Here is a 27,001-nt window from a genome sequence, read left to right on the forward strand (position 1 = left end):
CGAGTTGGAGGTTGGGACGAGGAATAAAGTGGGGGGGAGGGGAAATGGGGAAACTGGTGAAATCCACATTGATCTGTGTGGGAGGAGAGTCCGAAGGTGGAAGATGAGGCGCTCTTCCTCCAGATGTCGGGTGTTTAGGGTTTGGTGATGGAGGAGGCCCAGGATGCTGCCTGACCGGCTGTGCTTTTCCAGCACCACACTCTTCAATGCTACCTTAAACATACTGAAGGACTGAGCTTCCACAGGTCTTTGGGGCAGAGAATTCCAAAAGTTCGCAACACTCCAAATAAAACAATTTCTCCTCATCTCGGACCTAAGTGGCACCCCTGTTGTTTTTAATTTTTACCCCTGATTCGAGACTCCCTTACCAGGGGAAACATCTTACCTTGCCCATCCCTCTACGTATTGTGCAGTTTCAACGAGATCACCTCTCATTGTTTTGAAATTCTTGAGAAAAACAGGCCCAGTTTGCCCAATGGAGCCAGGGAGCTCTACTCTAACCTTTGGAGGGAGCAGATGTATCTGTACAAGCTCCCTACGGTCCTAATAATTCTGCCGGACTAAATGGGGATGGACTTGTTGCTATCCACCACAAACCTTCTCATTATCTGAGGTTGTGCCTGCTGGAAAATATTCCATGTGGTGCATCCGTTACCACTCATGTTTCATAGGCTCAATGGTTAGCACTGCTGCCTCACTGCGCCAGGGCTCGATTCCACCCTCGGGCGACTGTCTGTGTAGAGTTTGCACATTCTCCCCGTGTCTGCATGGGTTTCCTCCGGGTGCTGTGGTTTCCTCCCACAGTCCAAAGATGTGCAGATTGGCTGCGCTAAATTGCCCATAGTCTTCAGGCTAGGTGGATTAGTTATGGTAAATGTTGGGTTATGGGGATAGAGTGAGATGCTCCTGTGAGGGCTGGTACAGACTCGATGGGCTGAATGGCCTCTTTCTGCACTGTACAGATTCATTCATTTCCTCTGCATGAGACAAAAGCTAACTCCCTGTCCAACTGAGCAGAGAGTCCCTGACTGTTTTGAACCATTCTCAATGTTCACCCTCTCTTCCCTGTTGGTGCTGATACTGATGACAGACTTATTGAATTGAATTTATTGTCACATGTACCAAGGCACAGTGAAAAGCTTACAACCTGACCACACAGAGGGCAGCACATTTCCAGCATTCCCCAGAGTGGCCCCGTCATTTAATACTCGGAGCTGGGGCATTGAAGGAAGAGATAACAGCCACCCTCCAATTTAATCCATGCACACGTTGAACAGATGTTAGGGAGGAATGAGAACTCTGACTCTGATGCTCCATATTTTCTTTAGTTCCCGGTCGCTAAGGCCACTTACAACACCCTGTCACCACTGGCCTGGCTCAGCACAGATTGGAGTTCAAACCTCGGGACTTCTCTTGAACCCCAATGGACGAGTTCCACAGCCAAGCAGCATATTTAGCCACTTAGCCATGGTGAGGCGCTCTGATCACCTTTTCCATTTAATGCCAGTTGCCCCTTTGAAGATCAGTCTAGAAAATGGCTAGCTCTGGTCTTCTCCCGTGAGGGAGAAGGCGGTAGTGTAAAGCAGCACTATAGTCACATGCACAATCGCGGGAGTGTAAAGCAATGCTGGCAACCTACCGGACGGCCCAGTACTCCAGGGAAGCCTGGTAATCCCTGCAAACATTTCAGTCATGCCAAAAAAGAGAGTTAAGAAGGGAGGAAAAAAAAAAGAGAGAGTTGTCTGAGCAAAGCAGATTCACTGTTGGCAACGAACACATGTGACTGATGAAGAGCTGTAAAACAAGAGGCTGATAAAATGTGCAGCGGAAAACCAGACTGTGGTGGCCCTTTCACAAGACAAGGACAGACAGAGACAGCAGACAGGACTGGAACCACATCGCAATGCCAGACTAAGTGCCTGCTGGATCCCAGCTCCTGGCCTACTCCCTGTAGGCTCACATTTACGTTTTTCAGTTCTAACCCCCTAAAATCTCACTCAACCCCACTGCCAAAGACGTTAACTCCTTGCTGGGCTCTGGTACAAAGAGCATTTACTATCTTCTGAAAGTGACCCTTATGTTAAGTTCCTTCGACTCAGGGGGACAGCTGCCTTCTGTTCACCCTGCCCATAACCCTTCATAATCTTATACAGCTCTACCAAGAGACGGCCAATCAATGCTGGCCAGCATTCACTTTTGAAATTTAAGTTCAAAATGCAGTCCAGACTGTGGAACAAAATCCACCATTTTTCAGCAGATACACTAATCCCACTTGGATTCATTGCCCATCCCTAATTGCCGAGAGGGCAGTTAAGAGTCAACCACATTGTTGTGGGTCTTGAGTCCTACGTAAGCCTGGAGTCACATGTAGGCCAGACCAGGTAAGGATGGCAGTTTCCTTCCCTAAAGGGGAAACTTTAGAGAATCTATCACTGACAGTCTATCAGTGAACCAGATAGATCTTTCCCCAACAATTTCACAGTTATCATGAGACTCTTAATTCCAGATTTTTTCTTAACTGAATTCAAACACCACCATTTGCCGTGGTAGGATTTGAACACAGGTCCTGAGAACATTTGGTCTCTAGATTAACAGTCCAGCGATAATACCACTAGGCTATCACCTCCCCTCGGTTTTTCCTCACCTTTCTATCTAGTTCTTTTGTTAATGATCTTAGATTTGTGACCTCTGACTATCAACACACTTGCTATTTGCTCCTCAGAATTTTATGAGCTTTTCCATTTCTGCTCCAAGGAAAACAAAGGGAACGTCCAATTTCCATTACGCCCAGTTTTCCAGTCACCAATAACAGATGAGGAGCACCGTGAACCCTGCACAACCCCCTCTCACATAAAATGCAATGTGCACTGTAGGAAATGGATCCTGTTCCAGGAGCTGGCCATGGATTCCAGGTGGCATTGACAGCACTACCAGAGCAGAAGCAGCTTTGCAATCCAGTGGTTCCAGTCTTACAGAGAGCTAACGATGTTAGTACACTACAGACTGGACACAGAGCCCTAACAAAGGCAGAGACACTAAATGTCCTGGGAATGTTGTGTAGTCCATTCCAGCGCCAGGGCAACTTATTTGATGCTGCGAGGCGAATTTGGTTTTACTTACGGTAAGGCCAGATTGCCCTCTGTACCCTGGTCGACCCTGAATTCAGGAAAATAAATGGCACAAGATAGTGTAACAAATAAAGTCAGAACTTGGTCACTCGAGACAGCACTCACTCAGACACTACAATGAACAGATAAAAAACAGACTTTGCACGTAATCCATAAAATGGTGGGAAGTGAGATTTCAACTTTCTTATAATCATTTAACAGGAACATCCCAATTTTAACACATTATAGGTTTTAAAAGCCATATTTTAAGCCTTTTAGCCTGACTTAATGAATGCAGTTATTTGTCAGTCTGTAATCCAGTTAGGTACAGATCGAGATAATATCATAAGAAATTGATGACAAAAGGAGTAATAGAGAAAGGGAGAGTGAGAACTTTAAGGTAATCATACAGAGCAAAAAAAATTGACAAAGAGAATGTTTAAAAATCAACAGACAGAGGTAAACATAGAGATCAGGAGAGAGAGAAAGAGATCGAGCAACTGAAAGAGATAAGGTGGGACAAAATGAACAAGAAAGAAGGATAGAGTGAGAGTTATGAGTGAGACAAATCTAGAAGGAGAGAAAGAGATCTGGTGAGACAGTAGAAAGACAGAGAGATAGAGGACAAGGGATAGAGCTAGAGAAGTGCAGATCATGAAAGTGGGAGAGAGAGAGAGGTGGTAGAAAGGAAATGATAGAAATTAACATGCAGCATAGAAAACAATTGACAAAGGTGTAGACAGAAACAGAAGTGAGGTAAAGATTGAGAGAAAAAATGATCAAACAGGAGAGTAAAAGACAAATGTAAATGCCTTTCATCTCTCGCTGGTGTTATAATAGTTCCTCAACAAATGCTGCACTCTTTAATTTGTGACCATTAAAGGCCCAGTTTTCAACATCTAGTCCCAAGTGTTTGATGAACAGAGTCACATGCAATCACACATAACTCCCAGTTAGGCTTATATTATTTTACATTTCTGAAAATAATGTTATAGGCTGTTGAAATATCAAATAGAAACCAGGGTTATGGTAACATTGTTGAAAGAATTGAGTTAACAAAAATGACAAGACTTTACGGGTGAGACAAATAACAAAGGAGACAGCATTATCAAACAAATAATGACAACACAGAACACAAAATCTCTGGTGGACCCTGTTAGGATGGGGGACACAGTCCTGATTTAAAGGGACATTGTTGTCATTTCTCTCATTCATGTGTGATAAGGAGTGAACTACTCTAACAATTTTTAGAATGGTCTAAAATGTTTTATGCACCACCATGATAAAATAAAACTATCAATTACAATAAGTCCGATTGATTGGGCAACACAACATAGTCCACTGCTACCAGATGAGCAATGCATGCTAAGGGAGGTCAACAGCCTGAGAACAATTTTAGGAAAAAGCTGAGGAAATCAGGGGATGTTTTTGTGTAGCTGCTGTAAGGACAAATTAGATTTCCAGCCAATCGGTAGACCCATATGACAACAATGTCCCTTGCAGTGGGCTTAATGACTGGATAGCTACTGTCAGCTTTTATGTGTTTTAAAATCTCTATTTTGTTTTGTTAACTTAGCATTTCTTTAACAAAATAATTTATTCCTGATGCATTGAACACAATAAGAAACACTCTCTCTCTCACTTGGCAACTATATGACAGGTTCATGAATGATGGATTCAGCGTAGCCACAGCTCCCACACTACCAGAACAGCGTGGACACTGGGGTTTGGGGCAAGTTGCTAACACACTCCTCCATGACAGTTATCACCCAAACTTACCTGAAATTGGGCACAGAGAGGGCATCTGTCCCAAGCGCCAGAACCCACAGGGGTGGCGCGGTGGCTCAGTGGTTAGCACTGCTGTCTCACAGCACCAGGGATCTGGGTTCAATTCCTGCCTTGGGCGACTTTGTGGAGTTTGCACATTCTCTCAACGTCTGTGTGGGTTTCCACCCACAGTCACAAAGATGTGCAGGTCATGTGAATTGGCCATGCTAAATTGCCTGTAGTGTTAGGTGCATTAGTCAGGGGTAAATACAGGGTAGGGGAATGGGTCTGGGTGGGTTGCTCTTTGGAGGGTTGGTGTGGATTTGTTGGGCCGAAGGGCCTGTTTCCACACTGTAGGGAACCTAATCTAATCGCACCTTGCTAATGTCATTCTAGCAACAGTGTGTACTACGTGTGAGATTAGATTAGATTACTTACAGTGTGGAAACAGGCCCTTTGGCCCAACAAGTCCACACCGACACACCGAAGCGCAACCCACCCATACCCCTACATTTACCCCTTTTGCTTAACACTACGGGCAATTTAGCATGGCCAAATCACCTGACCTGCACATCTTTGGATTGTGGGAGGAAACCGGAGCACCCGGAGGAAACCCACACAGACGTTGAGAGAATATGCAAACTCCACACAGACGCCCGAGGCAGGAATTGAACCCAGGAATTGAAACCCACGCAGACACGGGGAGAATGTGCAAACTCCACACAGTCAGTCACCTGAGTCGGGAAATGAACCCGGGTCTCTGGCGCTGTGAGGCAGCAGTGCCACCATGCCGCCCGAGATGCACTGCAGGAATTTACCAAGGCTCCTCGGTAGCACTTTCCAAACCCATGACCACTTCCTTACAGAAGGACAAGGGCAGCAGATACATGGGAACACCACCAAGTTCCACTCTAAACCACTCACTGTCCGGACTTGGAAATATATCGCTGTTCCTTCACTGCCACTGGGTCAAAATCCATCCCCAAGGGCACTGTGGGGATCTCTACAGCAGGTGGACCGGGGCGGTTCCAGAAGGCAGCTTACTACCAGCTTTGTCAGGGACAACTAGGGACAGGAAATAAATGCTGGCCCAGCCAGCGAGGCCCACATCCCATGAGTGAATAAAAAGGATGCCCAGGAGTCATTCTCTGAAAGAGTATTTTGATGAGAGGTTTGGCCCTCAGGCAGACCTTCCCCAGGTGTTTAGGGATCTCTCTGCCATCTTCCCAAACAAGAAACAAATTAAAGAACTGAAGTCCACAACTGAGCATACTGGTCCTCCATTTTGATGTAAACAAGACAAGTCAGGCTGATGTGTGTCATTCAACAGTTTCATTACTTTTTTCTTTCTGGATAAAGGGTGTCACGGTGGCTCAGTGGTTAGCACTGCTACCTCACAGCATCAGAGTTCAATTCCAGCCTCAAGCGACTGTCTGCGTGGAGTTTGCACATTCTCCCTGTGTCTGTGTGGGCTTCCTCCCACAGTCCAAAGTTGTGCAAGGTAGGTGGATTGGCCATGTTAAATCCCCCATAGTGCCCAGGGATCTGCCGGTTAGGTGGGTTAGCCATGGGGCAGATGATCCGTTCCCATTCGGATTCAATCTGTTTCAATGCTCCCAGTAAATGATGAGGGGTCCTCACCGGCTCTGAATATAAACAATTGCCAAAATCTTAAAACTTACATCAACTCTCTCCCTATAGTGAAGGAGCAATGTGTTACACTGCACTGCACTAGTACAATCCATTTTCTCACAGGGGCTGAAATAGCCTTTATTAAGGCTGCCTTTAGTTTAGCAAAGTTTATCATCTGTTAAAGTGGGTTAACTTGAATATTCTCACTTCAATCATGCTCAGGAAGATGTCTATTCAAACAAACGCTGCACAATTACAACGCAGTGATCGATCTCGGTCTCTCTCAGTCAGAGTTACTTACTGGCTTTCCTTCTAGTCCTGGTGAGCCCGGTTCCCCTGGGACCCCCTGAAAGACAAAATCGAGGAAGGCTCAGAGCAAGTCAAGAAGCTGAATTTCAAACCTCCGAGTAAACCTTCTCGCTCATCGGTACAACAGAGGCTGGAACATTGTTCAAGGAGGTACATTAGAAATAGTAGAGGAGTCAATGAAGTGTGGCACTGGAAAAGCAGGTCAGGTAGAATCTGAGGAGCTGGACAGTGGACATTTCAGGCAGGATCTGATGAAGAACTTATGCATGAAGGACTCTCTCGCTCCTCGGATGCTGCCTGACCTGCTGCGCTTTATCCAGCGCCACACTCTTGGACTCTGATCTCCAGCATCACTTTCTCCCACAGGAAAGGAGTAGACCATTTAGCCCTTTGAGCATGGTCTGTCATATAACATGATCATGACGGATCTTCGAGTGCAACTTCACTCTCCCCATAATCCATGACTCCATTTAACGTCCAACCTTACATTGTTCCCAGTCTTGAATATTCTCACTTCAACCATGCCCAGGAAGACCCAACTCAAGGATTGGCTGACAGGACCACAGAATTCCACAGGGATGAAGGGCTTGTCATATGAGGAGCGGTTGAGAACTCTGGGTCTGTACTCGATAGAGTTTAGAAGGATGAATGGGGATCTAATTGAAACTTACGGAATACTGAGAGGCCTGGATAGAATGGACATGGAGAAGATGTTTCTACCAGTAGGAGAGACTAGCCTCAGAGTGAAGGGTCGACCCTTTAGAACTGAGATGAAGAGGAATTTCTTCAGCCAGAGGGTGAGGCATCTGTGGGACTCATTGCTGCAGAGAGTTGTGGAGGCCAAGTCACTGAGTGTCTTTAAGACAGAGATAGATAGGTTCTTGATTAGTGAGGAGATCAAGTGTTACAGGGAGAAGGTAGGAGGATGGCGCTGAGAAACATGATCACATGTGGAGCAGACTTGATGGGCTGAATGGCCTAATTCCGCTCCTGTAACTGACACTCATCTGGCAGCATTAACTCTGTTTCTCTACAGAAGTAGCCAGACCTGCTTGGTTCCACCAGCACATCCTGCCTTTATCACCCAGCCGTTTGCCTTGGTCTCTGGATTACGACCTCAGTGTCAGCTCCACCCCTTAAATAATTACGTTTGCAATTTATTCTCACGGGGCCGGAATGTACTCACCGCAAAGCCGTCCCTGCCTTTCTCACCAGCTTCCCCTCTTTCACCTCGGTCTCCCTTTGTTCCGATGTCACCCTACAATCAATAGAATGGTTTAATTAGTCAATTAGTAACAGATATCAACAGATAAACAAATAATTGGAAAATAATACACTTGAGCATCAATAGCAACATTGCAGTACCAATACCGTGGTACAATTACAAAATCATAAAAGTAATCGTCTGGACAGTGCCCTCTTATACCCGAAGCCAGTTACTTTGTGAGGTTGTCTAAGGTCAACCCAATGGCTGGTTCCTTAGGAAAACGATGACCATGCTGAAATTGGCATTTATGACGCCATTTTATGATACCCCATTTTTGTGAAGTTTTTCCTTTCTCTTGAAGATATATTCGCAAAAAAACATTGTCTCCAAACACCTGATCCAACCCAAATTGTCCCCAGCTTTAACCATCGTCAGTTTGTGGCCTTTCACTTGAATACAAAATGTTGGTTGCAGTGCGCCTGTCAATTTTATTCTGCACATTCATGAGGTCTGCCATTGTGATGCATTGACATTATTCGTATAATGGAACGTCCATAATTGTGAAATCCTTTTTAAATTTGGTTTTTTTTTATTTTAAAGATTGGCAATTATGTTGGTGATTCTGGAGTCTAATTGTAAGCTCAGGAGTGATATCATAGAATCCCTACAGTGTGGAAACAGGCCCTTAAGCCCAACAAGTCCACACTGACCCTCCAAAGAGTACCCCACCTAGATCCATTCCCCTCCCCTATTATCCTATATTTACCCCTGATTATACCAACACATCCCTGAACACTATCGGGCAATTTAACACGGCCAATTGACCTAACCTGCCCATCTTTGGATTGTGGGAGGAAACCGGAGCACCCGAAGGAAACCCACGCAGATGCAGGGAGAATGTGCAAACTCCACACAGTCGCCTGACAGTGGAATTGAACCCGGGTTCCTGGCACTGTGAGGCAGCAGGGCTAACCACTGAGCCACTGTGCCGTCCCTGTGTTGTATTAGGACTCTGCTGGAGCTTGTACAGCACAGAGCTTGTCGCCCTGTTGTTTTACCATTGTGTACAGATTGTCAACCTTTGAAAGTAATAACAACAGGAATTGCTGGAGAAACTCAGCATCTGTGGAGAGTGAAATAAAGTCATATGTTTCGAATTCAATATATCCTTTCAGATACAATAGGGGCATTTAAGGGACTTTTAGGTAAGCGCATGGATATGCAAGGGATGGATGGATAGGGATCAAGGGCAAGTAGAAGGGATTAGTTTGATTTGGTGTCATGTTCGGCACAACATCGTGGGCCGAAGGGCCTGTTCGTGTGCTGGACTGTTCTACGTTCTTTGAAATTGTTCCGAGTTCCAAACTCAAATCAGTAACTGTTTCTCTCTCGATAGAGGTTATCAGACTTTCTGAGTTCCTCTCGCACTTTCTGTTTATATCTCAGAGTTCCAGTATCAACAGTGTTTTGATTTTAGTTGTATAAAAATATTCTCGAACCTGGCCTGTGCTTGTATGAAGAATGTGTATTAAAACAGGTCTTTAGTATTATCATTATCATCACTATTCAGCACATGGCACCATGATAATGTTTCAACAAGCCAACTGTCTATCTCTTCTGTGTAAATGTAGGAGGCTATAAGAAACTTACTATACTCAGACCTTATCTCCTTTGGGTCCAACTGGTCCGATTTGTCCGCTCTCCCCCTGTGAAACAGAAATCAGATTTACTACAATGCAGGAGAAGGAACCTCAATTCAAAATTAACTGACAGAACAAAATTTCAGCGAGCGTTTGGCCTGGGTGTAGAACACGCATCCTGAGAGATAGTTGGAACATTTAGAGTTGATCTTTTCAACTGGATGAAGTTCATTTGGAAAATAATGTCTTGGGATACACAGCAACGTCTTTCTCAATGTCAGCAAAACAAAATAACTGATCATTGACATCAGGAAAAAAAGGAGGAGGACACGCCCATCTACATCAACGGAGCGGAGGTGGAGAGGGTTGAGAGCTTCAAGTTTCCAAGAGTGACGATAACCAACGATCTGTCCCTGGTCCACCTACATTGATATGACAGTCAGGGAAGCACAAGAACCCCTCTTCTTCCTCACCCAGCTCAGGGTATTCAGCATGTCCATAAGGACCCTCACCAACGTCTACAGGTCCACCAATGAGAGCATACTGTCCGGATGCATAACAGCCTGGTACAGTAACTGCTCTGCCCAGGACCATATGAAACTACAGAAGGTGGTGTGCACAGCCCAGACCATCACTGAAACCAACCATCCATCCATGGACTCCATTTACTCGGCTCACTGCCATGGATAGGCTGCTGACATCATCAAAGACCCATCCCACCCAGTAATGCTCTCCTACAACCTCTTCAATCAGGTAGAAGATACAGAAATTTGTCAACACACACCAACAGGTTCAAGAGCAGCTTCTTCCCTGCCATCATTAAACTGATGAATGGACCTCTCCAAGTTCAAATAATGTTGATCTTGCTTTGTGCACCTCCTGTATGTCTCACTGTCTCAGCACCCTATAGCCTCTATGTCTTTGTTTGTGTGATCTGCCTGCACTGATTGCAAAACAAAACTTTTCACTGTACTTAGGTTCATGTGACAACAATAAATCAAATCAAACCTAGACATCATTTCATACAGGAGCTGGGGCATCTACTTCACTTACCATGGCCACCTTTTAAAGGTAAAGTCACGACAGTGCCCGCTCCCATTATAGAGAGACGACTGGTGGTGGTTTAACCTGAGGGTCACCATGCCTCAAGTAGAGAAGGCAGGACCTTCATGTTAGCCTCGCTGAGTGCAGAGGGATTGAACCCACACTGCTCACATCACAAACCAGCCATCCAGCCAAATGAGCTAACATTTACTCCAAAATCATAACAATACAAACAGATCACAGAGTTATAGGATTAGAATCCCTACAGTGTAGAAACAGGCCCAACAAGTCCACACCGACCCTCTGAAGGTTAACCCACCCCCCCTACCCTATATTTACCCCGACTAATAACTGACACTATGGGCAATTTAGCATGGCCTATTCACCTAACCTGCACATCTTCGGATTGTGGGAGGAAACCCACAGAGACACAGGGAGAATGTTTAAACTCCACATAGACAGACGCCCAAGTCTGGAATCGAACCCGGGTCCCTGGCACTGTGAGGCAGCAGTGCTAACCACTGAGCTACCGTGTCACTCCCAAATGTTGCGTGTGATTGAGAGGAGTCAGAAAGAGGACTATGATCACTAAACATCCTCTGACAATAAACTCTATCCTTATATAACGTCCAGGGAGTTGAACTACAGTCAAACACCATGAGCCTGACATGATTTGAACACAGAAATTCAAATCGCACCAGCGTGCCTGCCAACAGTGGTCGCTTGGTTAGACAACAGCTCCAGCGAGAGTGGATGGGCACCACAGAATAGACCAGTAACTTACCGCAGGGAAGATGGGGGAACAGGAGCGGGTGTGGTGGTGAGGCCATACTGAAAGCACCATTGCTGCATTGGCAGCTTTGGCTGCTGGAAGTACAAGCATCAGTGCAGGGAGCTAGAGGGGGCCTCCTGGTTGACCTGCCATAATTGCCAAGGGGCAGCTGGCAGGAATTGGCTCTTGACTAACTGCCTGGCTGATGGCAAGCAACCGATCTCTCTGCCAGTGTTTATACGATATGGCAACTAGAAAACACTGGGTGTCCCTTGGGATATCTTCCCCTGGCAATGTGCTAGCTTTCAAATCCTCATATTTAACCAAGGCCTCAGGATTAACAGCCTACTGACACTCTCACTAGCTTGCCCTGCACGTTCACACAAGTTCTAAACAATTTTACATTTTACCTTCGCTTTCTAATGTCTGAGGTAATTAAACTTTCTTTTCACTTCGACCTTATTTCCTTCATCTCATGTGTTGGGCTTCCAGAACCACTGTAGAAGTGGGCCTTTGAACAAATTGATCTTTGATTGGCTGAAGCCTGGTTGCCGAGGACCTTGTTTTCAGCCAATCCAGTGTGGGAACCCGAAGGCACCAGTTGCCTTGACAGCATGGCCCTCTTTAATTTCTGCACAGTCTCTATATGTAAACCAGTGGATACGTTCACTTCAGATTCCACAAACCTGGGGGCACACGGCAAAGATAATCCATGGAATACGAATCCCAAAAATATTCCCAATTGGGTATCTCGTTTTTCACAGACTGACCTTTATTCCTTTTGGCCCTGGTAGTCCTCTCTCCCCGGGAGCACCAATACCTTTCCCTGGCAGTTCAGCCTGAGATCAAAGGTGAGAGAAATATTATAAGCTGACTGTTATACAAATGAACAGGCTTTGTTGTTGAAAACAAAGTTCTACTTCTAATACAAAATAAACAACAATAATGGCTTGCAGCATTAAGATAATGGCAAACATGGATTATTGATATTCAACTTGCATCATCTAATTTTTAATTTGGAGAACCATTCTTGACTAAACATAAGGACAAATATTGATCTAAAATGGCTGTTGGGATCATCTGACCACAGAGGCAAGGCCAGGAGACCCGATCAGAATACACAGTCCCATCTGCACTGAGGTTACCAGGTTGTACAAAGACTTAACCAAGCCAGTTGAAACAATGTCAAGAACATCTGCATCTTCTTGTTTAATTCTTACTGGTGTGGTGAGCTACAGACAATTAGAATCAACAGGCAATGTGGAAGGACAATGGAGTAAATTCAGGAACACACAAATAGACACGATCGAAAGCTGCAAATGAACAACAAAGAAGAGAAAGAGAGAGAGAGAGAATAACAAAAAAAAACATGAATTGATAACAAGAAGCTGGCAGCTTTTCTCCCCCAGTCTCCTTCAACCTCAAAGTCAGCACCCAGTGCAATAGCAACTTAGGGCAACAGCCATTCATCAAGAACTCAACAATATCATCAAACTTCACTGTTACTGAAGACGTCAAATAACAACTAAACAGTTGGGTACTTCAGTAAATCTCACAGCTGAAGAACGTTAAAATGCAAATGCATTGACCTTCCAGTCTGTTCTAGACACCCTTCCCCACCTTCTCTGAAGATTATGACCTGTGTGTGTCCGTATGTGTGTGGTGTATGGGTGTGTGTGTGTGTTTATGCATGTGTGTATGTGTTTATGCATGTGTGTGTGGGTATGTATGTGGGTGTGTGCATGTGTGGCTGTGTGGGTGTGTGTATCTGTGCCAGTGCGCACATGTGTGTGTATCTGTGCTAGTGTGCACATGTGTGCGTGTGCATATCTGTGCCAGTACGCACATGTGTATCTGTGTGTGTATCTGTGCCAGTACACACGTGTGTGCGTGTATCTGTGCAAGTGCGCACGTGTGCGTGTGTACCTGTGCCAGTCCGCACATGTGTATCTGTGTGTGTGTGTGTGTGTGTGTGTATCTGTGCCAGTCTGCACGTGTGTGTGTGTGTGTGTGTGTGTGCGTTCAATGTCACTATTCTATTATTCTTTACAGGTTTAGTAAGTAAAACAATCCTTTCTTTTATTAAAGAAGGCCTTGTAATTTGACTCCTTTTAGTCTTAGTCACAGAGTCATAGAGATGTACAGCATGGAAACAGAACCTTCGGTCCAACCCTTCCACGCCAACCAGATATCCCAACCCAATCTAGTCCCACCTGCCAGCACCCGGCCCATGTCCCTCCAAACCCTTCCTATTCATATACTCATCCAAATGCCTCTTAAATGTTGTAATTGTACCAGCCTCCACCACATCCTCTGGCAGCTCATTCCATACACGTACCACCCTCTGCGTGAAAAAGTTGCCCCTCAGGTCCTTTTTATATGCTTCCCTTCTCACCCTAAACCTATGCCCTACTTAATTGCATTTTAAATAAAGTATTATAGCTGTGTACTAAAAAAAAACTTTTTTTTTGTTTTTCAGCCAACTTGGAAAATTACAAATGACGTCTATACTGCCTCCTCACCTGATCACAGTGATAAATACAATTAGAATCAGTAAATAAATGATTGTGTAGCATCTCCTACATATTGCAAATGTTCTATCTTCTTCAGGTGATGATCTAGGGATGGCAGAACTGCCATAGGAAGAGAGTCAACCCTGATCGTGAAGGGTCGAATGGCCAACGCCTGATCCTATTTTCTTTGTTTCTTTGCATCAGCAGAAATAACTAAAAGTAGGGGCAGAGTTAGGACATATTGGAAGACTGGGATTTTACTGTCACGCACTCAAGTACAGAGGTACAGGAGTACAGTGAAAAGTGTATAATTTTGCCATCTGAGATACAAAGATACCTAGGTTCAAAAGACTTGGGTACAAAGTAGAAAGAGAAACAAAATTAAAAATGTTAAGCATTACCTTTGTAGAATAAGCAGAAAAGTAAAGAAACATTAAAGTCCTTCCTAAAGTCGATGATAAAGAAAGGAATACAGTTAAAATTTCAGCAGTCTTTGATGAGTTCACCACTTATCTCACGCTCTGGAAGACCTCAGCCACCTGTTCTCAACACCGCCCTGGCAGATACCAGGAGACATCTCTCACTGCTCGCTGTAGCCGCGTTGGGCCATGATACCATCGCTGGTACCTCCACTGATGCCTCTGCACACGCCCAAGCAGAAGCTATTCACACACTGAGACACTGCCACCAGGCCGAGAGACCGTCACGCCAGGCCGAGAGACCACCAGGCCGAGAGATCACCAACAGGCTGACAGACCACCACCAGGCCGGGAGACCACCACCAGGCTGAGAGACCATCATGCCAGGCTGTGAGACCGCCACCAGGCCAAGAGACCATCACGCCAGGCCAAAAGATCTCCACGTCGGGCCAAGAGACTGCCACACCAGGCCAAGAGATCTCCACACCAAGCCAAGATACCACCATGCCTGGCCAAGAGACTTCCATGCCAGGCTGAGACGTTGCCACACCAGGCTGTGACACCATCATGGGTACCGAGAGTTAGACCAGGAAATGGTTTACAGCTTCTTCCTGGCTGATATTAAACTGATTAATGGACTCTCTCACCTCAAATAATGTTGATCTTGCTAATGTTGTTCTTGCCTGGTGTGTGCCCTGTGCAATGTAAGCTGTATGCCTCTGTCTAAGACTTTTTAATCTGTACATTCTTACTCAGTATGATCTGCTTGCACTGCTTGTAAACAAAGCTCATGACAATCAACCAGTCAATCTACCATTCTAGACCAAGCTGACCCTGTAGTTTCCTACAGTTTAAAGAGGATGGTAGCAGCAACATTCCTCGTGAGCAGCATCTCATACGACATCGTTTTGAGCTGACGTAGTCCCATGGATGCACAACACGTCGAACTATGCAGGTTGTTCATTGCCATTCCACACTAATAGGAACTCTCTGGAACCCTTTGACACCGATTAACTGCAACTCATCCCACCAATAAACAAGAAGATGCAAATGTTCTTGACATTGCTCCAGTGGCTTAATTCAGTCTTTAGACAACACGGTAATCTCAGGGCAGAAGGTACTCCGCATTCTATATGGACATGGGCAATGAAGAAGGTAGATTTGTCCCAACGTGCTGGAACTATAAGTCAGACCTATGGGTGCCGTGTGTTGGAGTATTCCGTATTAATGTTTCATAGTGCCACTTTGAAGTCTAAGACCGAACAATGGTCTTTGCCTTTTCCTTGATCAGGAGAAAGTGGGGACTGCAGATGCTGGAGATCAGAGTCAAAAAGTGTGGTGCTGAAAAAGCACAGCAGGTCAGGCAGCATCCGAGGAGCAGGAGAGTCAATGTTTCAAGTATAAGCCCTTCATCAGGAATTCTGTTAACTCTACTGCTCCTCAGATGCTGCCTCACCAGCTGTGCTTTTCCAGCACCATGCTTTTTGACTTCTCCTTGACCAGTCTGTAAAGAAAGAAAACTCCAAGTGGCAGCAAATCACACGACAAAAGTTGCGCGAAGAATCAACATGGAAAAGAATCATATGAGGTATACATACACCCAGAGTGTAAGTTCAACAGCAAAGGTCTCTCTCATGCTGTAAACTGCTATAATCAATGGCCAGCTGAATCCGAAGGCCCCTCTTAACTCTCTCTGACCCACACTCTTTTCCACACAGTTCTTGTTTATTTCTGGAGGCTAGCAAGTTGCACCTGCCATTCCCAATCTGACAATGCTGCCATGAAGATTAGTTTTGAATTGATGGACCATCATGTTTGCATAGAAACATCTAAAATAGGCACAGGAGGAGGCCATTCAGCCCTTCGAGCCTGCACCACCATTCAACAGATCGTGACTGATCATGCAATCTCAGTATCCCACTCCCACCCTCTCCCCATCCCCCTGAATTGATGTACTAGTTGATCAATAATCCTGGTAACAGCACAGTGTACAACAAATACTGCAAATTCAATAGCAACTTCTGATAATTACCACAGGACCTGGAGGACCCCTTGGACCTTGTACACCGTCCCTTCCCTGTAATGAGAATAGAAGCCGTCATTAATGGACTGGAAATATAAGATGGATAACTGCAATAAGGAATACAAACGAAGGCTCCCATGAAGAGACAATGGTGCAGAAGGAGGTGCAACGGTAGTGTCCCTACCTTTGGGCCAGAAGTTTTGGGTTCGGGTTCTACTCCAGGACTCAATGGCCCCCATGGAAAGTGTGTTCATACTGCAGGCAAACCTGATGACTTTCAGCTTGTCCATCCCTCCAATACTCCTGAAGTGAGGCGACTGGGATGGGAGACATCTGCTGGCCAGCCAAACTGCAGCAGGCAATGGTAGACCATTGCAGCATGCCTCAACCAGTCATAGAGGCCAACAGCACTGAGAAAAAGTACCAGTCTAGTCTGTGCCAGACAAAAACAAGCACCTCATAATTTTAAACATGTTTCGGAGGGGCCGGTGTTGGACTGGGGTGAACAAAGTTAAAAATCCGTCCAAGGGGTTTATTTGGAAGCACTAACTTTCAGAGTGCTGCTCCTTCATAAAGTGGTTGTGAAACAGGACCACAAGACAAAGAATTTATAGCAAAAGACTACTGCGTCATTCGGCTGAAATGCAATATTGAACAAACCTAGATTAAGTCTTTCATCTTTTGTTAGTTTCGGTTCTAGTTTCCCATTTTCCAGCAGTTGACTGAGAGCCTTGGAATCACAAGTGCATATCTAAATACTTGTAAAACGTTATGAGCAAACCAACACAGCACTGTGCTAATCATAATGGTGGACCAATCCATGGTCATCAGTGCGCTCTCAACACTCAGAGCTGAAGAGAAGAAGCTTGTTGCTACAGAGAGTTGTTAAGCAGAATAAGATGGATGTATTTGAGGGGAGGTTAGACCACCACTGAGGGAGAAAGGAATAGCTAGCAAGAGATGTAGTTGGGTTGGTAGATGCTCACATGAAGCCTAACCATCAGCTTGAGCCATGTGGTGATGAACAGTAAGACCTTGGGAAGCACTGAGGATCAGGTGGATCTTGATATACAAGACCACCAGTTCCTTCTGGAGAAAGTGGTTCAGAAGGCATATGGGATGCTTGCCTTTATTAGCAGAGGTATAGAGTTCAAGAGTGGGGAGGTTATACTGGAATTGTAGAAAACATTGGTGAGGCAACAGCTCAGGTATTGTTTTCAGTTCTGGAATCCACATTATAGGATGGATGTAATTGCACTGGAGAGGTTACAGAGGAAATTACAGAGGATGTTGCCGGGCCTGGAGAGTTTTAGTTATGAGGAGAAATTAGACAGACTGGAGTTATTTTCCTTGGAGCAGAGGAGATTAAGAGGAGACATGAAGGAGATAAGGGGCACAGATAGGGTAGACAGGAAGGAATGTTCCTCCCTTTGATGGAGGGATCAATGAGCAGGGACACACAGATTTAAGGGAAGGGGCAGGAGGTTTACACAGGATGTGAGGAAAAACTTTTTCCCACAGAGGGTGGTGGGAATCTGGAACTTACTAACTGGAAGGGTGGGAGAGACAGTAACCCTCACTACATTGAAGGGATATTTAGATGTGCACTTGTGATACCAAGTGCTCAAAAATGGGATAAGAATAGATTGGTGATTGTTTTTGACCAGTATGAATATGATGGGCTGAAGGGCCTTTTAGCTGTGCTTCGACCTCGATGACTTGTCGGGCTGTTTCTGTAATGTATATTCTCCGTAATAACAAATCTGAGTCTTAACACGTACCAGCTCACCCCACTCCACAAAATACCATAAGGGCCAGATTTGACACAGTTCTGAGTTTCAGGGAACTCCTTACCCAAGCCCCCCTGTCTTGCTAACATTTTTCTCCAGCTTTAAATGTGATGATGTTGGACATCTAACAGCCATAGTCTCAGGTTAAGACGTCAGCCATTTTGGAATGCGATGAGGAGACATTTCTTCACTCAGAGGGCTGTGAATTCTCTGTTGTTCAAAACTGAGATTTATGCCATAGCCTTTCCAAACCATAAGAGAAAGAGATACATGGCTGGTGGTGGTGATTTAACTTGAAGGTCACCACACCTTCAGTGAGGGGAGATGTTGAGAAGAAGAATGATTGTTGGTGACCTCAGCTGGTGTGGGAATTGAACCTATGATGTTGGCATTACTAATCAGCCAACTGAGCTAACCAAACCCTACTGATACATGTTTGGGTTGAAGCGGATCAAGGGACACGGGCAGAAAAATGGAGTTGAGGTAGAGATCAGCTCCGACTTTACTGAACATTGGAGCAGTTTAAGGAGATGCACGGTTTACTCCTGCTCCTATTTATGTTCTGAAGCTACATACCCTCTGGGTAACCTGCCAGTGACAACTCTCAACTCTCCTCCCAGTTCATGCTTGGGAGCTATTGCTTGCTCCTGGCAAAACCCCACAGATGTTGTTTTTAAAGCCTCCAATAGCAGGTCATTTTGTCCAAAGGTGAAAGTTTTTTTCCTTCTGTGATGTGGGCATGCTGGCTAGGCCAGAATTTGTTACCCTTCCTTGATTGTGTGGCTTGCTCAGCCACTGCAGCACGCAGCTGAGAGACAACCACATGGCAATGGGTGTAGAGTCATGTGTAGGCCAGACCAGTTTTCCCTCCGTAAAAGGTATCAAGTGAGCCAGACGGGTTGTTAACAACAAACAAGGACAGTTTCCTGCTCACCATTACTGTTTTGGTTTTAAATTAACTCAGTTCCATGTTGGGAATTGAACCTGTGCTCTGAGAACGTCACTGGATCCGGCGCATTACCAGTCCAGTGACATTCCCACAATGCACCATCTCTCCCAATCACAGTGCCATAGAGTCACAGTCTCCAGGTTCCACTTGCCTAACACTTTCAGAGACAGATGGAAGCCTGTGAGAGACACTTGCAAACTTTGACCTGGGAATGGAGTTACATCTTGTCCTGCTACTTTCCATGCATCTTACCCATTCACAAAGCCCAAATATCACTGAGTGCGGAGACAGCAGGTTGATTAAAGATGAGTAAATGGGGTTGAAGGACCAACCAGCCGAGACCTGACAGACAGGTGGAATGGTGATGCTGGAGGCTGGTCTGAATGGTCTCCTGCTGTCTCCATGTTGCTGACATTACAGCGTATCGAGTACCTTCAGCAGACACCAGCTCTGGTAACAAACGCTGGCCAGTCCTTGATGGCTGTTGAAAACTGGTGAACAACCTTCTTGCTTTAGCTATGAATTAGATCAATGTCAGGAAGAACTGGAAGAGATATTGAAAAGGCTGCTGACCTGTTCCCATAGATCTCATGCCTTCAAAATCAAAGTTATCCCCATTGGCTTGGAACTCACATGCAAAAATTTATACGTTGCTTTGTTTAGGTGAAAAATTGGAGACCAAACATAGATCTCTCTGGAATGATCTTCCTACATAACTTCCTAATTTATACTGTTCTCTCATAAGAGCAATAGGAGCAGAGGTAGGCCTTTTGGCCCATTGAATCTGCTCTATCATTCCACCATGGCTAATATGTTTCTCAACCCCATTCTCCCTTCTCTCCATGACTTTTGATCCCCTTACTAATCAAGAACCTATCTATCTCTGTCTTAAATACAGCCAATGATTTGGCCCCCATAATCCACTACGGCAATGAGTTCCACAGATTCCCCACCCTTTGGCTGAAGAAATTCCTCCTCATCTCAGTTCTAAAGATCATCTCTTCGCTCGGAGACCGTGCCCTTTGATCCTAGTTTCTCCTATTAATGGAGACATCTTCTCCACATTCACTGTATCCAGGAGTCTCATATCCTGCAAACTTCATGATGTGGAGATGCCGATGATGGACTGGGGTGGACAAAGTTAAAAATCACACAACACCAGGTTATAGTCCAACAGGTTTAATTGGAAGCACTAGCTTTTGGAGCGCTGCTCCTTCATCAGCTTTCAGAGCCCTCCTCCTCTACAGCTATACCTGATGAAGGAGCAGCCCTCCGAAAGCTAGTGCTTCCAAATACACCTGTCGGACTAGAACCTGGTGTCGTGTGATTTTTAAGTCTGTAAATTTCAGGATGTTTTGATTACAGTCAGTACAGTTACCAACCAACAATCTCAAGGTTCAAAGCAATGGAACACATTGATGGGTCTTTAATACTCACGGGGTCACCTCGGTCACCTTTTGCCCCTTTCTCTCCCTGAAAAAAAAGCAAAAATAAGTGAGGACAAATAGAAAACAGAAGTGACCTTCAGACAGACTTGACATATTTTACCAGATCACTAGCCTCTCCCTCCAAGAACTCTCTGTCGCCCTGTGGCATCTCGATTAAAAATACCCATAAAACACCAGGTTCCTGCTGTAAACATCGAAGGGGGTCACTATATAAATAAGCACGAAGATTCTGCAGCACAAGAGACCTCACCAAAGCGATGAGCTAAAGGGTTTTGGGAACAGCTTTACAGGTAGACGTGCATACTCCCAGAGCCCGTGGAGATGATTCAAGTTAGGTGAAGCTAGCATTGAGGAACATGCATGGAATGATCACACTGAAAGTTAATGAATGGTCAAACTCCAAGGTCATCTTCAGGATAGAGTACTTGAAGCTGAAGTGAGAATTTCAGATTTTCAGAGGCACATCAGCAAAACCCTAGAAAAGGGTAGACAACAGATAACAAGGAGCAGGAGAAGCACAGCAGGTCAGACAGCATCCTGATGAAGGGTTTTGGTCCAAAATGTTGACTTTCCCACCCCTCGGATGCTGTCCGACCTGCCTGCCAGGAGAGAGAGAGAGAGAGAGAGAGAGAGAGAGAGAGAGAGAGAGAGACAGAGAGAGAGAGAAACAGAGAGAGAGATAGTAATGCATTGGCTTTATACCAACCCTCTCTCCAGGATGTGCGGTTTCTCCTTTATCTCCAGCCCGGCCTGGCAGTCCCGGGATACCTGGTTTGCCAGGTTCACCTGGTTTACCTGGGGGTCCTTCAGGACCTCGTTCGGATATTGCAAGGCCTGGTGGTCCCTGGGGCCCTGGAAAACCCTGGCTTCCTTTGTCTCCCTTAAACCCTCTTTCACCAGGCATTCCAACGTCACCCTGGAAAACAGCACAACAGAAACTAGTCAAAGGAAGTCAATGGTCAGCTTATAAAAGAACTCATGGTTATTACCTCTCTACCACAGACCCCACAGGAGCCCACTTGTCTGGTTTACAAGAGAAATATCAGCTTTCATTTAATTTCACATTAATTTTAAACAGGGAGGAAATGAGTGGGGTATTTTTTCTCTCTTTAAAGTGAAGATTGATTGTGTTCTGGACAGAGTTGACCAGATAATTCTTTCAACACGCAAATTATATGAAGGTGCTCAGGTTAAGCGTTTCTTGCTGCTAGGCCGCTTTAGTGTTATGGCTGACAGAGGGTGTCCCAGAGCAATAGCACTGACAGCTGCCTAGCCCTGGGGTAGGAGAGAGGGGCAAAGTGGGGACCATGGCAAAGTAGGGAGTTGGGGAGGTGATACACATAAGAAAGGATAGCCAATAAGTAAAAGGGTGAAACGCGGTGATAATGGTACTGGAGGAGTTTGGAACAGTTCCATCATTTCCAAGATTTACTGCTTCTTGTTTCCTTTTTGGAAGAGAACACAGTGGGAGTGGTGAAAGGTTGAAGGGAATGGGATTAGTGGGAAATAAGGGAAGGGGATTCGGATCAATGGGGAATGAAGGAAGGGGACTGGAGTGAGTGGGGACTGGAGTGAGTGGGGAATGGGGGAAGGGATGGGGGTTAGTGAGGGATGGAAGGTGATTGGGGTCAGTGAGGAAAGGGGGAAGGGGTTGGGGTCAGTGTGGAATGGGGAAGGGGACTGAAGTCAATGGGGACTGGGGGAAAGGGACTGGAGTCAGTGAGGAATGGGGGAAGGGGACTGGGGTCAGTAAGGAAGAGGGGAAGGGGACTGGGGACAATGGGGACTGGGGGGAGGGGGATTGGAGTCAGTGAGGAATGAGACAAGGGGATTAAGGTCAGTGGGGAATGGGCGAGGGGGACTAGGGTCAGTGGGGAATAGGGGAAGGGGATTGGAGTCAGTGGGGAATGGGCAAAGGCGTCTGGGGTCAGTGGGGAATGGGGGAAGGGGATTGGGGTTAGTGAGGAATGGGGAAGGGTATTGCGATCAGCAGGGAATGGGGGAAATGTGATTTGGGTCAGTGGGAAACGGGGAAGGGGATTGGGTTCAGTGAGGAACAGGGGAAGGGGATTGGGGTCAGTGAGGAATGGGGGAAGGGGATTGGGTTCAGTGGGGAATGGGGAAAGGGGATTGGGGTCAGTAGGGAATAGGGGAAGGTGATTGGGTTCAGTGAGGAATGGGGGAAGGGGATTGGGTTCAGTGAAAAATGGGGGAAGGGGATTGGGGTCAGTAGGGAATGGGGCAAGGGGTTTGGGGTCAGGGGGTAGTACAGGGGTATGTAACACCATTGTTGATGAGAAATTGTTTTACGGGGCTGCTACTGGGGACATCTCATGTTACCTTTGACCCCTGTTGACCTCGTTCCCCTGGGTCACCTTTCTCTCCTTCCTTCCCCAACACTGTGGAACGTAGGCCATCATCGTGGTGTTTCACTAAATCCTGCAGGATTGAAATCTGAAGAATTCCAATGAAAAAACACTGACATTAGTTTTGCATCTGTGACTTTTCTTCAGCCTCTGCAGAGGCGACCCTCAAGTGACCTTATAAAAATTCCGACACAGGATGAGAGCGTCACTGGCTGGGCCCGCATTTATTGCCCATCCCTAAATGCCCAGAGGGCAGTTAAGAGTCACCCACACTGCTGTGGGTCTGGAGTCACATGTAGGCCAGACCAGGTAAGGATGGCAGTTTCCTTCCCTTAAGACGTTAGTGAACCAGATGGGCTTTTCCCGACAATTGACAATGGTTTCACTGTCATCATTGGAATCTTAATTTCAGATTTTTAAAAAAATTATCAAAGTCAAATGTCACCATCTGTCAATGGTGGAATCAGACTTGAGTCTCTATGATATTACCTGGTCTCTGGATGAATAAATCTTATGATAATACCATTAGATCTTTGCCTCCCATTTCCAAGGGCCAGATGGAAGACATGAAAAAAAGATGCTACCTCTGAAAAAAAGATGTTAGTCATCTTGTCATAGAGGTGTGCAGCATGGAAACAGATCCTTCAGTCCAATTTGTCCATGCTGACCAGATATCCTAAATTTATTTAGTCCCATTTACCAGCATTTAGCCCATATCCCTCCAAACCCTTCCTATTCATATACCCTACCAGATGCCTTTTAGATGCTGTAATTGTACCAGCCTCCACCACTTCCTCTGGCAGCTCATTCCATACACGCACCACCCTTTGTGTGAAAAAGGTCCCTTTTATATCTTTCCCTTCTCACCCTAAGCCGATGAACTTTTGGAACTTCCTTCGGCCATTCATTCCATACACACACTACCCTCTGTCTGAAAAAGTTGCCCCTTAGATTTCTTTTACATAAGAAAATAAGAACGAGGAGCAGGAGTAGGCCGTCTGACCTTTCAAACCTGCTCCGCCATTCAATAAGATCATGGCTGATCTTTTCATGGACTCAGCTCCACATACCTACCCTCTTAGGTAATAATTCCTTTATTATTCAAAATAATATCAATCTTAGCTTTACTGAAGTAGCGTCAACTACTTCACTGGGCAAGGAATTCCATCGATTAACAACCCTCTGGGTGAAGAAGGTCCTTCTCAATTCAGTCCTAAATCTGCTTCCTCTAATCTTGAAGTTGTGCCCTCTTTTCCTAGTTTCACCTGCCAGTGGAAACATCCTCTCTACTTCTATCTTGTCTATTCCCTTCATAATTTTGTATGTTTCTATAAGATCCCCCCCTCATTCTTCTGAATTCCAATGAATATAATCCCAGTCTACTCAGTGGCTCCTCATAAGACAACCCCCTCATCTCTAGAATTAACCTAGTGAACCTCCTCTGCACCCCTCCAGTGCCAGTACAACCTTTCCCCTCTCACCTTAAACCTACGCCCTCTAGGTTTGGACTCCACCACCCCAGAGAAAAAAACCTCGGCTCTGCACCCTATCCAAGCCCCTCATGACTTTATAAACCTCTACAACGTCACCCCTCAGCCCCCGCCACTCCAGGGAAAATAGCCAATACCACTCGACTTTAGTACCATCAAACGGCGAGACTGTTTCCCAGAATTCTTCACCTCAGAGGGCTGTCAAGGTTGGGACATTAAGTATACTCAAGGCTGAGAGAGACAGATTTTGAATCAGTACGGAAATCAAGGGTTACGGGGAACGTCAAGAAAGTGAACTTGAGGATTATCAGAGCTGCCATGATTTCTTTGAATGGTGCAGCAGTGTTGGAGGACCAAATTGCCTTCAGCGCCTTTGTTTTATGCTTTTGACTGAATATGTTGATTCCCTTTACGCAGCACAGACTTTTCTTCAATGATATCGTAACTGTTACATATTAAAATTGCAGAGTGCAACATAATCCTCTATTTCCAACTGGAGAGAGAGCCCATAATATCAGACCCCACCTATGACAGTACGAAAAATACAAATACAAATATTGAAGGCAGTAGCAGTTCGACGTGGAGATGACACTGTGTTTACTCCAATGGCTGAGACTTTGACAAAAAATATCTCAAACATTCACTGAGTTTACTTCAGTATATAGCAGAATGACCTGTACGTTCAGGCTAATGTGGGAATGGTAGAACAATGGTGTGTCTAACCACCAGACTGGGAAGAGAAAGACAAAAGAACTGCAGGTGCTGGCTTCCAAAGTAGACCAGCAGGAGGCTGGGGGAACACAGCAAGGCAGGCAGCATCAGGAGGGAGAGGGACACAGCAAGGCAGGCAGCATCAGGAGGGAGGGGGACACAGCAAGGCAGGCAGCATCAGGAGGCTGGGGGAACACAGCAAGGCAGGCAGCATCAGGAGGGAGAGGGACACAGCAAGGCAGGCAGCATCAGGAGGGAAAGGGACACAGCAAGGCAGGCAGCATCAGGAGGGGAGGAACACAGCAAGGCAGGCAGCATCAGGAGGGAAAGGGACACAGCAAGGCAGGCAGCATCAGGAGGGTGGGGGAACACAGCAAGGCAGGCAGCATCAGGAGGGAGAGGGACACAGCAAGGCAGGCAGCATCAGGAGGGAGAGGGACACAGCAAGGCAGGCAGCATCAGGAGGGAAAGGGAAACAGCAAGGCAGGCAGCATCAGGAGGGGAGGAACACAGCAAGGCAGGCAGCATCAGGAGGGAAAGGGAAACAGCAAGGCAGGCAGCATCAGGAGGGAAAGGGACACAGCAAGGCAGGCAGCATCAGGAGGGAGAGGGAACACAGCAAGGCAGGCAGTATCAGGAGGGAGAGGGACACAGCAAGGCAGGCAGCATCAGGAGGGAAAGGGACACAGCAAGGCAGGCAGCATCAGGAGGGAGAGGGACACAGCAAGGCAGGCAGCATCAGGAGGGAAAGGGACACAGCAAGGCAGGCAGCATCAGGAGGGAAAGGGACACAGCAAGGCAGGCAGCATCAGGAGGGAGAGGGACACAGCAAGGCAGGCAGCATCAGGAGGGAGAGGGACACAGCAAGGCAGGCAGCATCAGGAGGCTGGGGGAACACAGCAAGGCAGGCAGTATCAGGAGGGTGGGAGAACACAGCAAGGCAGGCAGTATCAGGAGGGAGGGGAACACAGCAAGACAGGCAGCATCAGGAGGGAGGGGAACACAGCAAGGCAGGCAGCACCAGGAGGGAGGGGGACACAGCAAGGCAGGCAGCATCAGGAGGGAGAGGGACACAGCAAGACAGGCAGCATCAGGAGGGAGAGGGACACAGCAAGGCAGGCAGCATCAGGAGGGAGAGGGACACAGCAAGACAGGCAGTATCAGGAGGGAGGGGGACACAGCAAGGCAGGCAGCATCAGGAGGGAGGGGAACACAGCAAGGCAGGCAGCATCAGGAGGGAGGGGAACACAGCAAGGCAGGCAGCACCAGGAGGGAGGGGGACACAGCAAGGCAGGCAGCATCAGGAGGGAGAGGGACACAGCAAGACAGGCAGCATCAGGAGGGAGAGGGACACAGCAAGGCAGGCAGCATCAGGAGGGAGAGGGACACAGCAAGACAGGCAGTATCAGGAGGGAGGGGGACACAGCAAGGCAGGCAGCATCAGGAGGGAGGGGAACACAGCAAGGCAGGCAGCATCAGGAGGGAGAGGGAACACAGCAAGGCAGGCAGTATCAGGAGGGTGGGGGAACACAGCAAGGCAGGCAGTATCAGGAGGGAGAGGGAACACAGCAAGGCAGGCAGTATCAGGAGGGTGGGGGAACACAGCAAGGCAGGCAGCATCAGGAGGCTGGGAGAACACAGCAAGGCAGGCAGCATCAGGAGGGAGAGGGACACAGCAAGGCAGGCAGCATCAGGAGGGAGAGGGACACAGCAAGGCAGGCAGCATCAGGAGGCTGGGGGAACACAGCAAGGCAGGCAGCATCAGGAGGGGAGGAACACAGCAAGGCAGGCAGTACCAGGAGGGAGGGGAACAC

General features: G+C 46.5%; 1 protein-coding gene across 3 annotated transcripts in view; it reads right to left on the bottom strand.

Annotated features, from left to right (window-relative positions):
• Positions 1 to 27,001, bottom strand: part of col7a1 (collagen, type VII, alpha 1) — a 436,569-nt gene that overhangs the window by 90,479 nt on the left and 319,089 nt on the right. For 2 of the 3 annotated variants that reach the window (XM_072581827.1, XM_072581825.1), the window contains exons 77-85: positions 22,961 to 23,074; positions 21,327 to 21,536; positions 20,610 to 20,645; positions 16,443 to 16,487; positions 12,249 to 12,317; positions 9,684 to 9,728; positions 8,002 to 8,073; positions 6,808 to 6,852; positions 1,640 to 1,675 (exon numbers count right to left, since the gene is read on the bottom strand). In XM_072581827.1, coding sequence (XP_072437928.1) covers positions 1,640 to 1,675; positions 6,808 to 6,852; positions 8,002 to 8,073; positions 9,684 to 9,728; positions 12,249 to 12,317; positions 16,443 to 16,487; positions 20,610 to 20,645; positions 21,327 to 21,536; positions 22,961 to 23,074 — 672 coding nt within the window. Of the gene's footprint in view, positions 1 to 1,639; positions 1,676 to 3,120; positions 3,157 to 6,807; positions 6,853 to 8,001; positions 8,074 to 9,683; positions 9,729 to 12,248; positions 12,318 to 16,442; positions 16,488 to 20,609; positions 20,646 to 21,326; positions 21,537 to 22,960; positions 23,075 to 27,001 lie in introns of all 3 variants that reach the window. The other variant, XM_072581826.1, reaches the window with a different exon arrangement.

Source organism: Chiloscyllium punctatum, chromosome 12 (assembly GCF_047496795.1).
Source record: "Chiloscyllium punctatum isolate Juve2018m chromosome 12, sChiPun1.3, whole genome shotgun sequence".
NCBI classification, from domain to species: domain Eukaryota; kingdom Metazoa; phylum Chordata; class Chondrichthyes; order Orectolobiformes; family Hemiscylliidae; genus Chiloscyllium; species Chiloscyllium punctatum.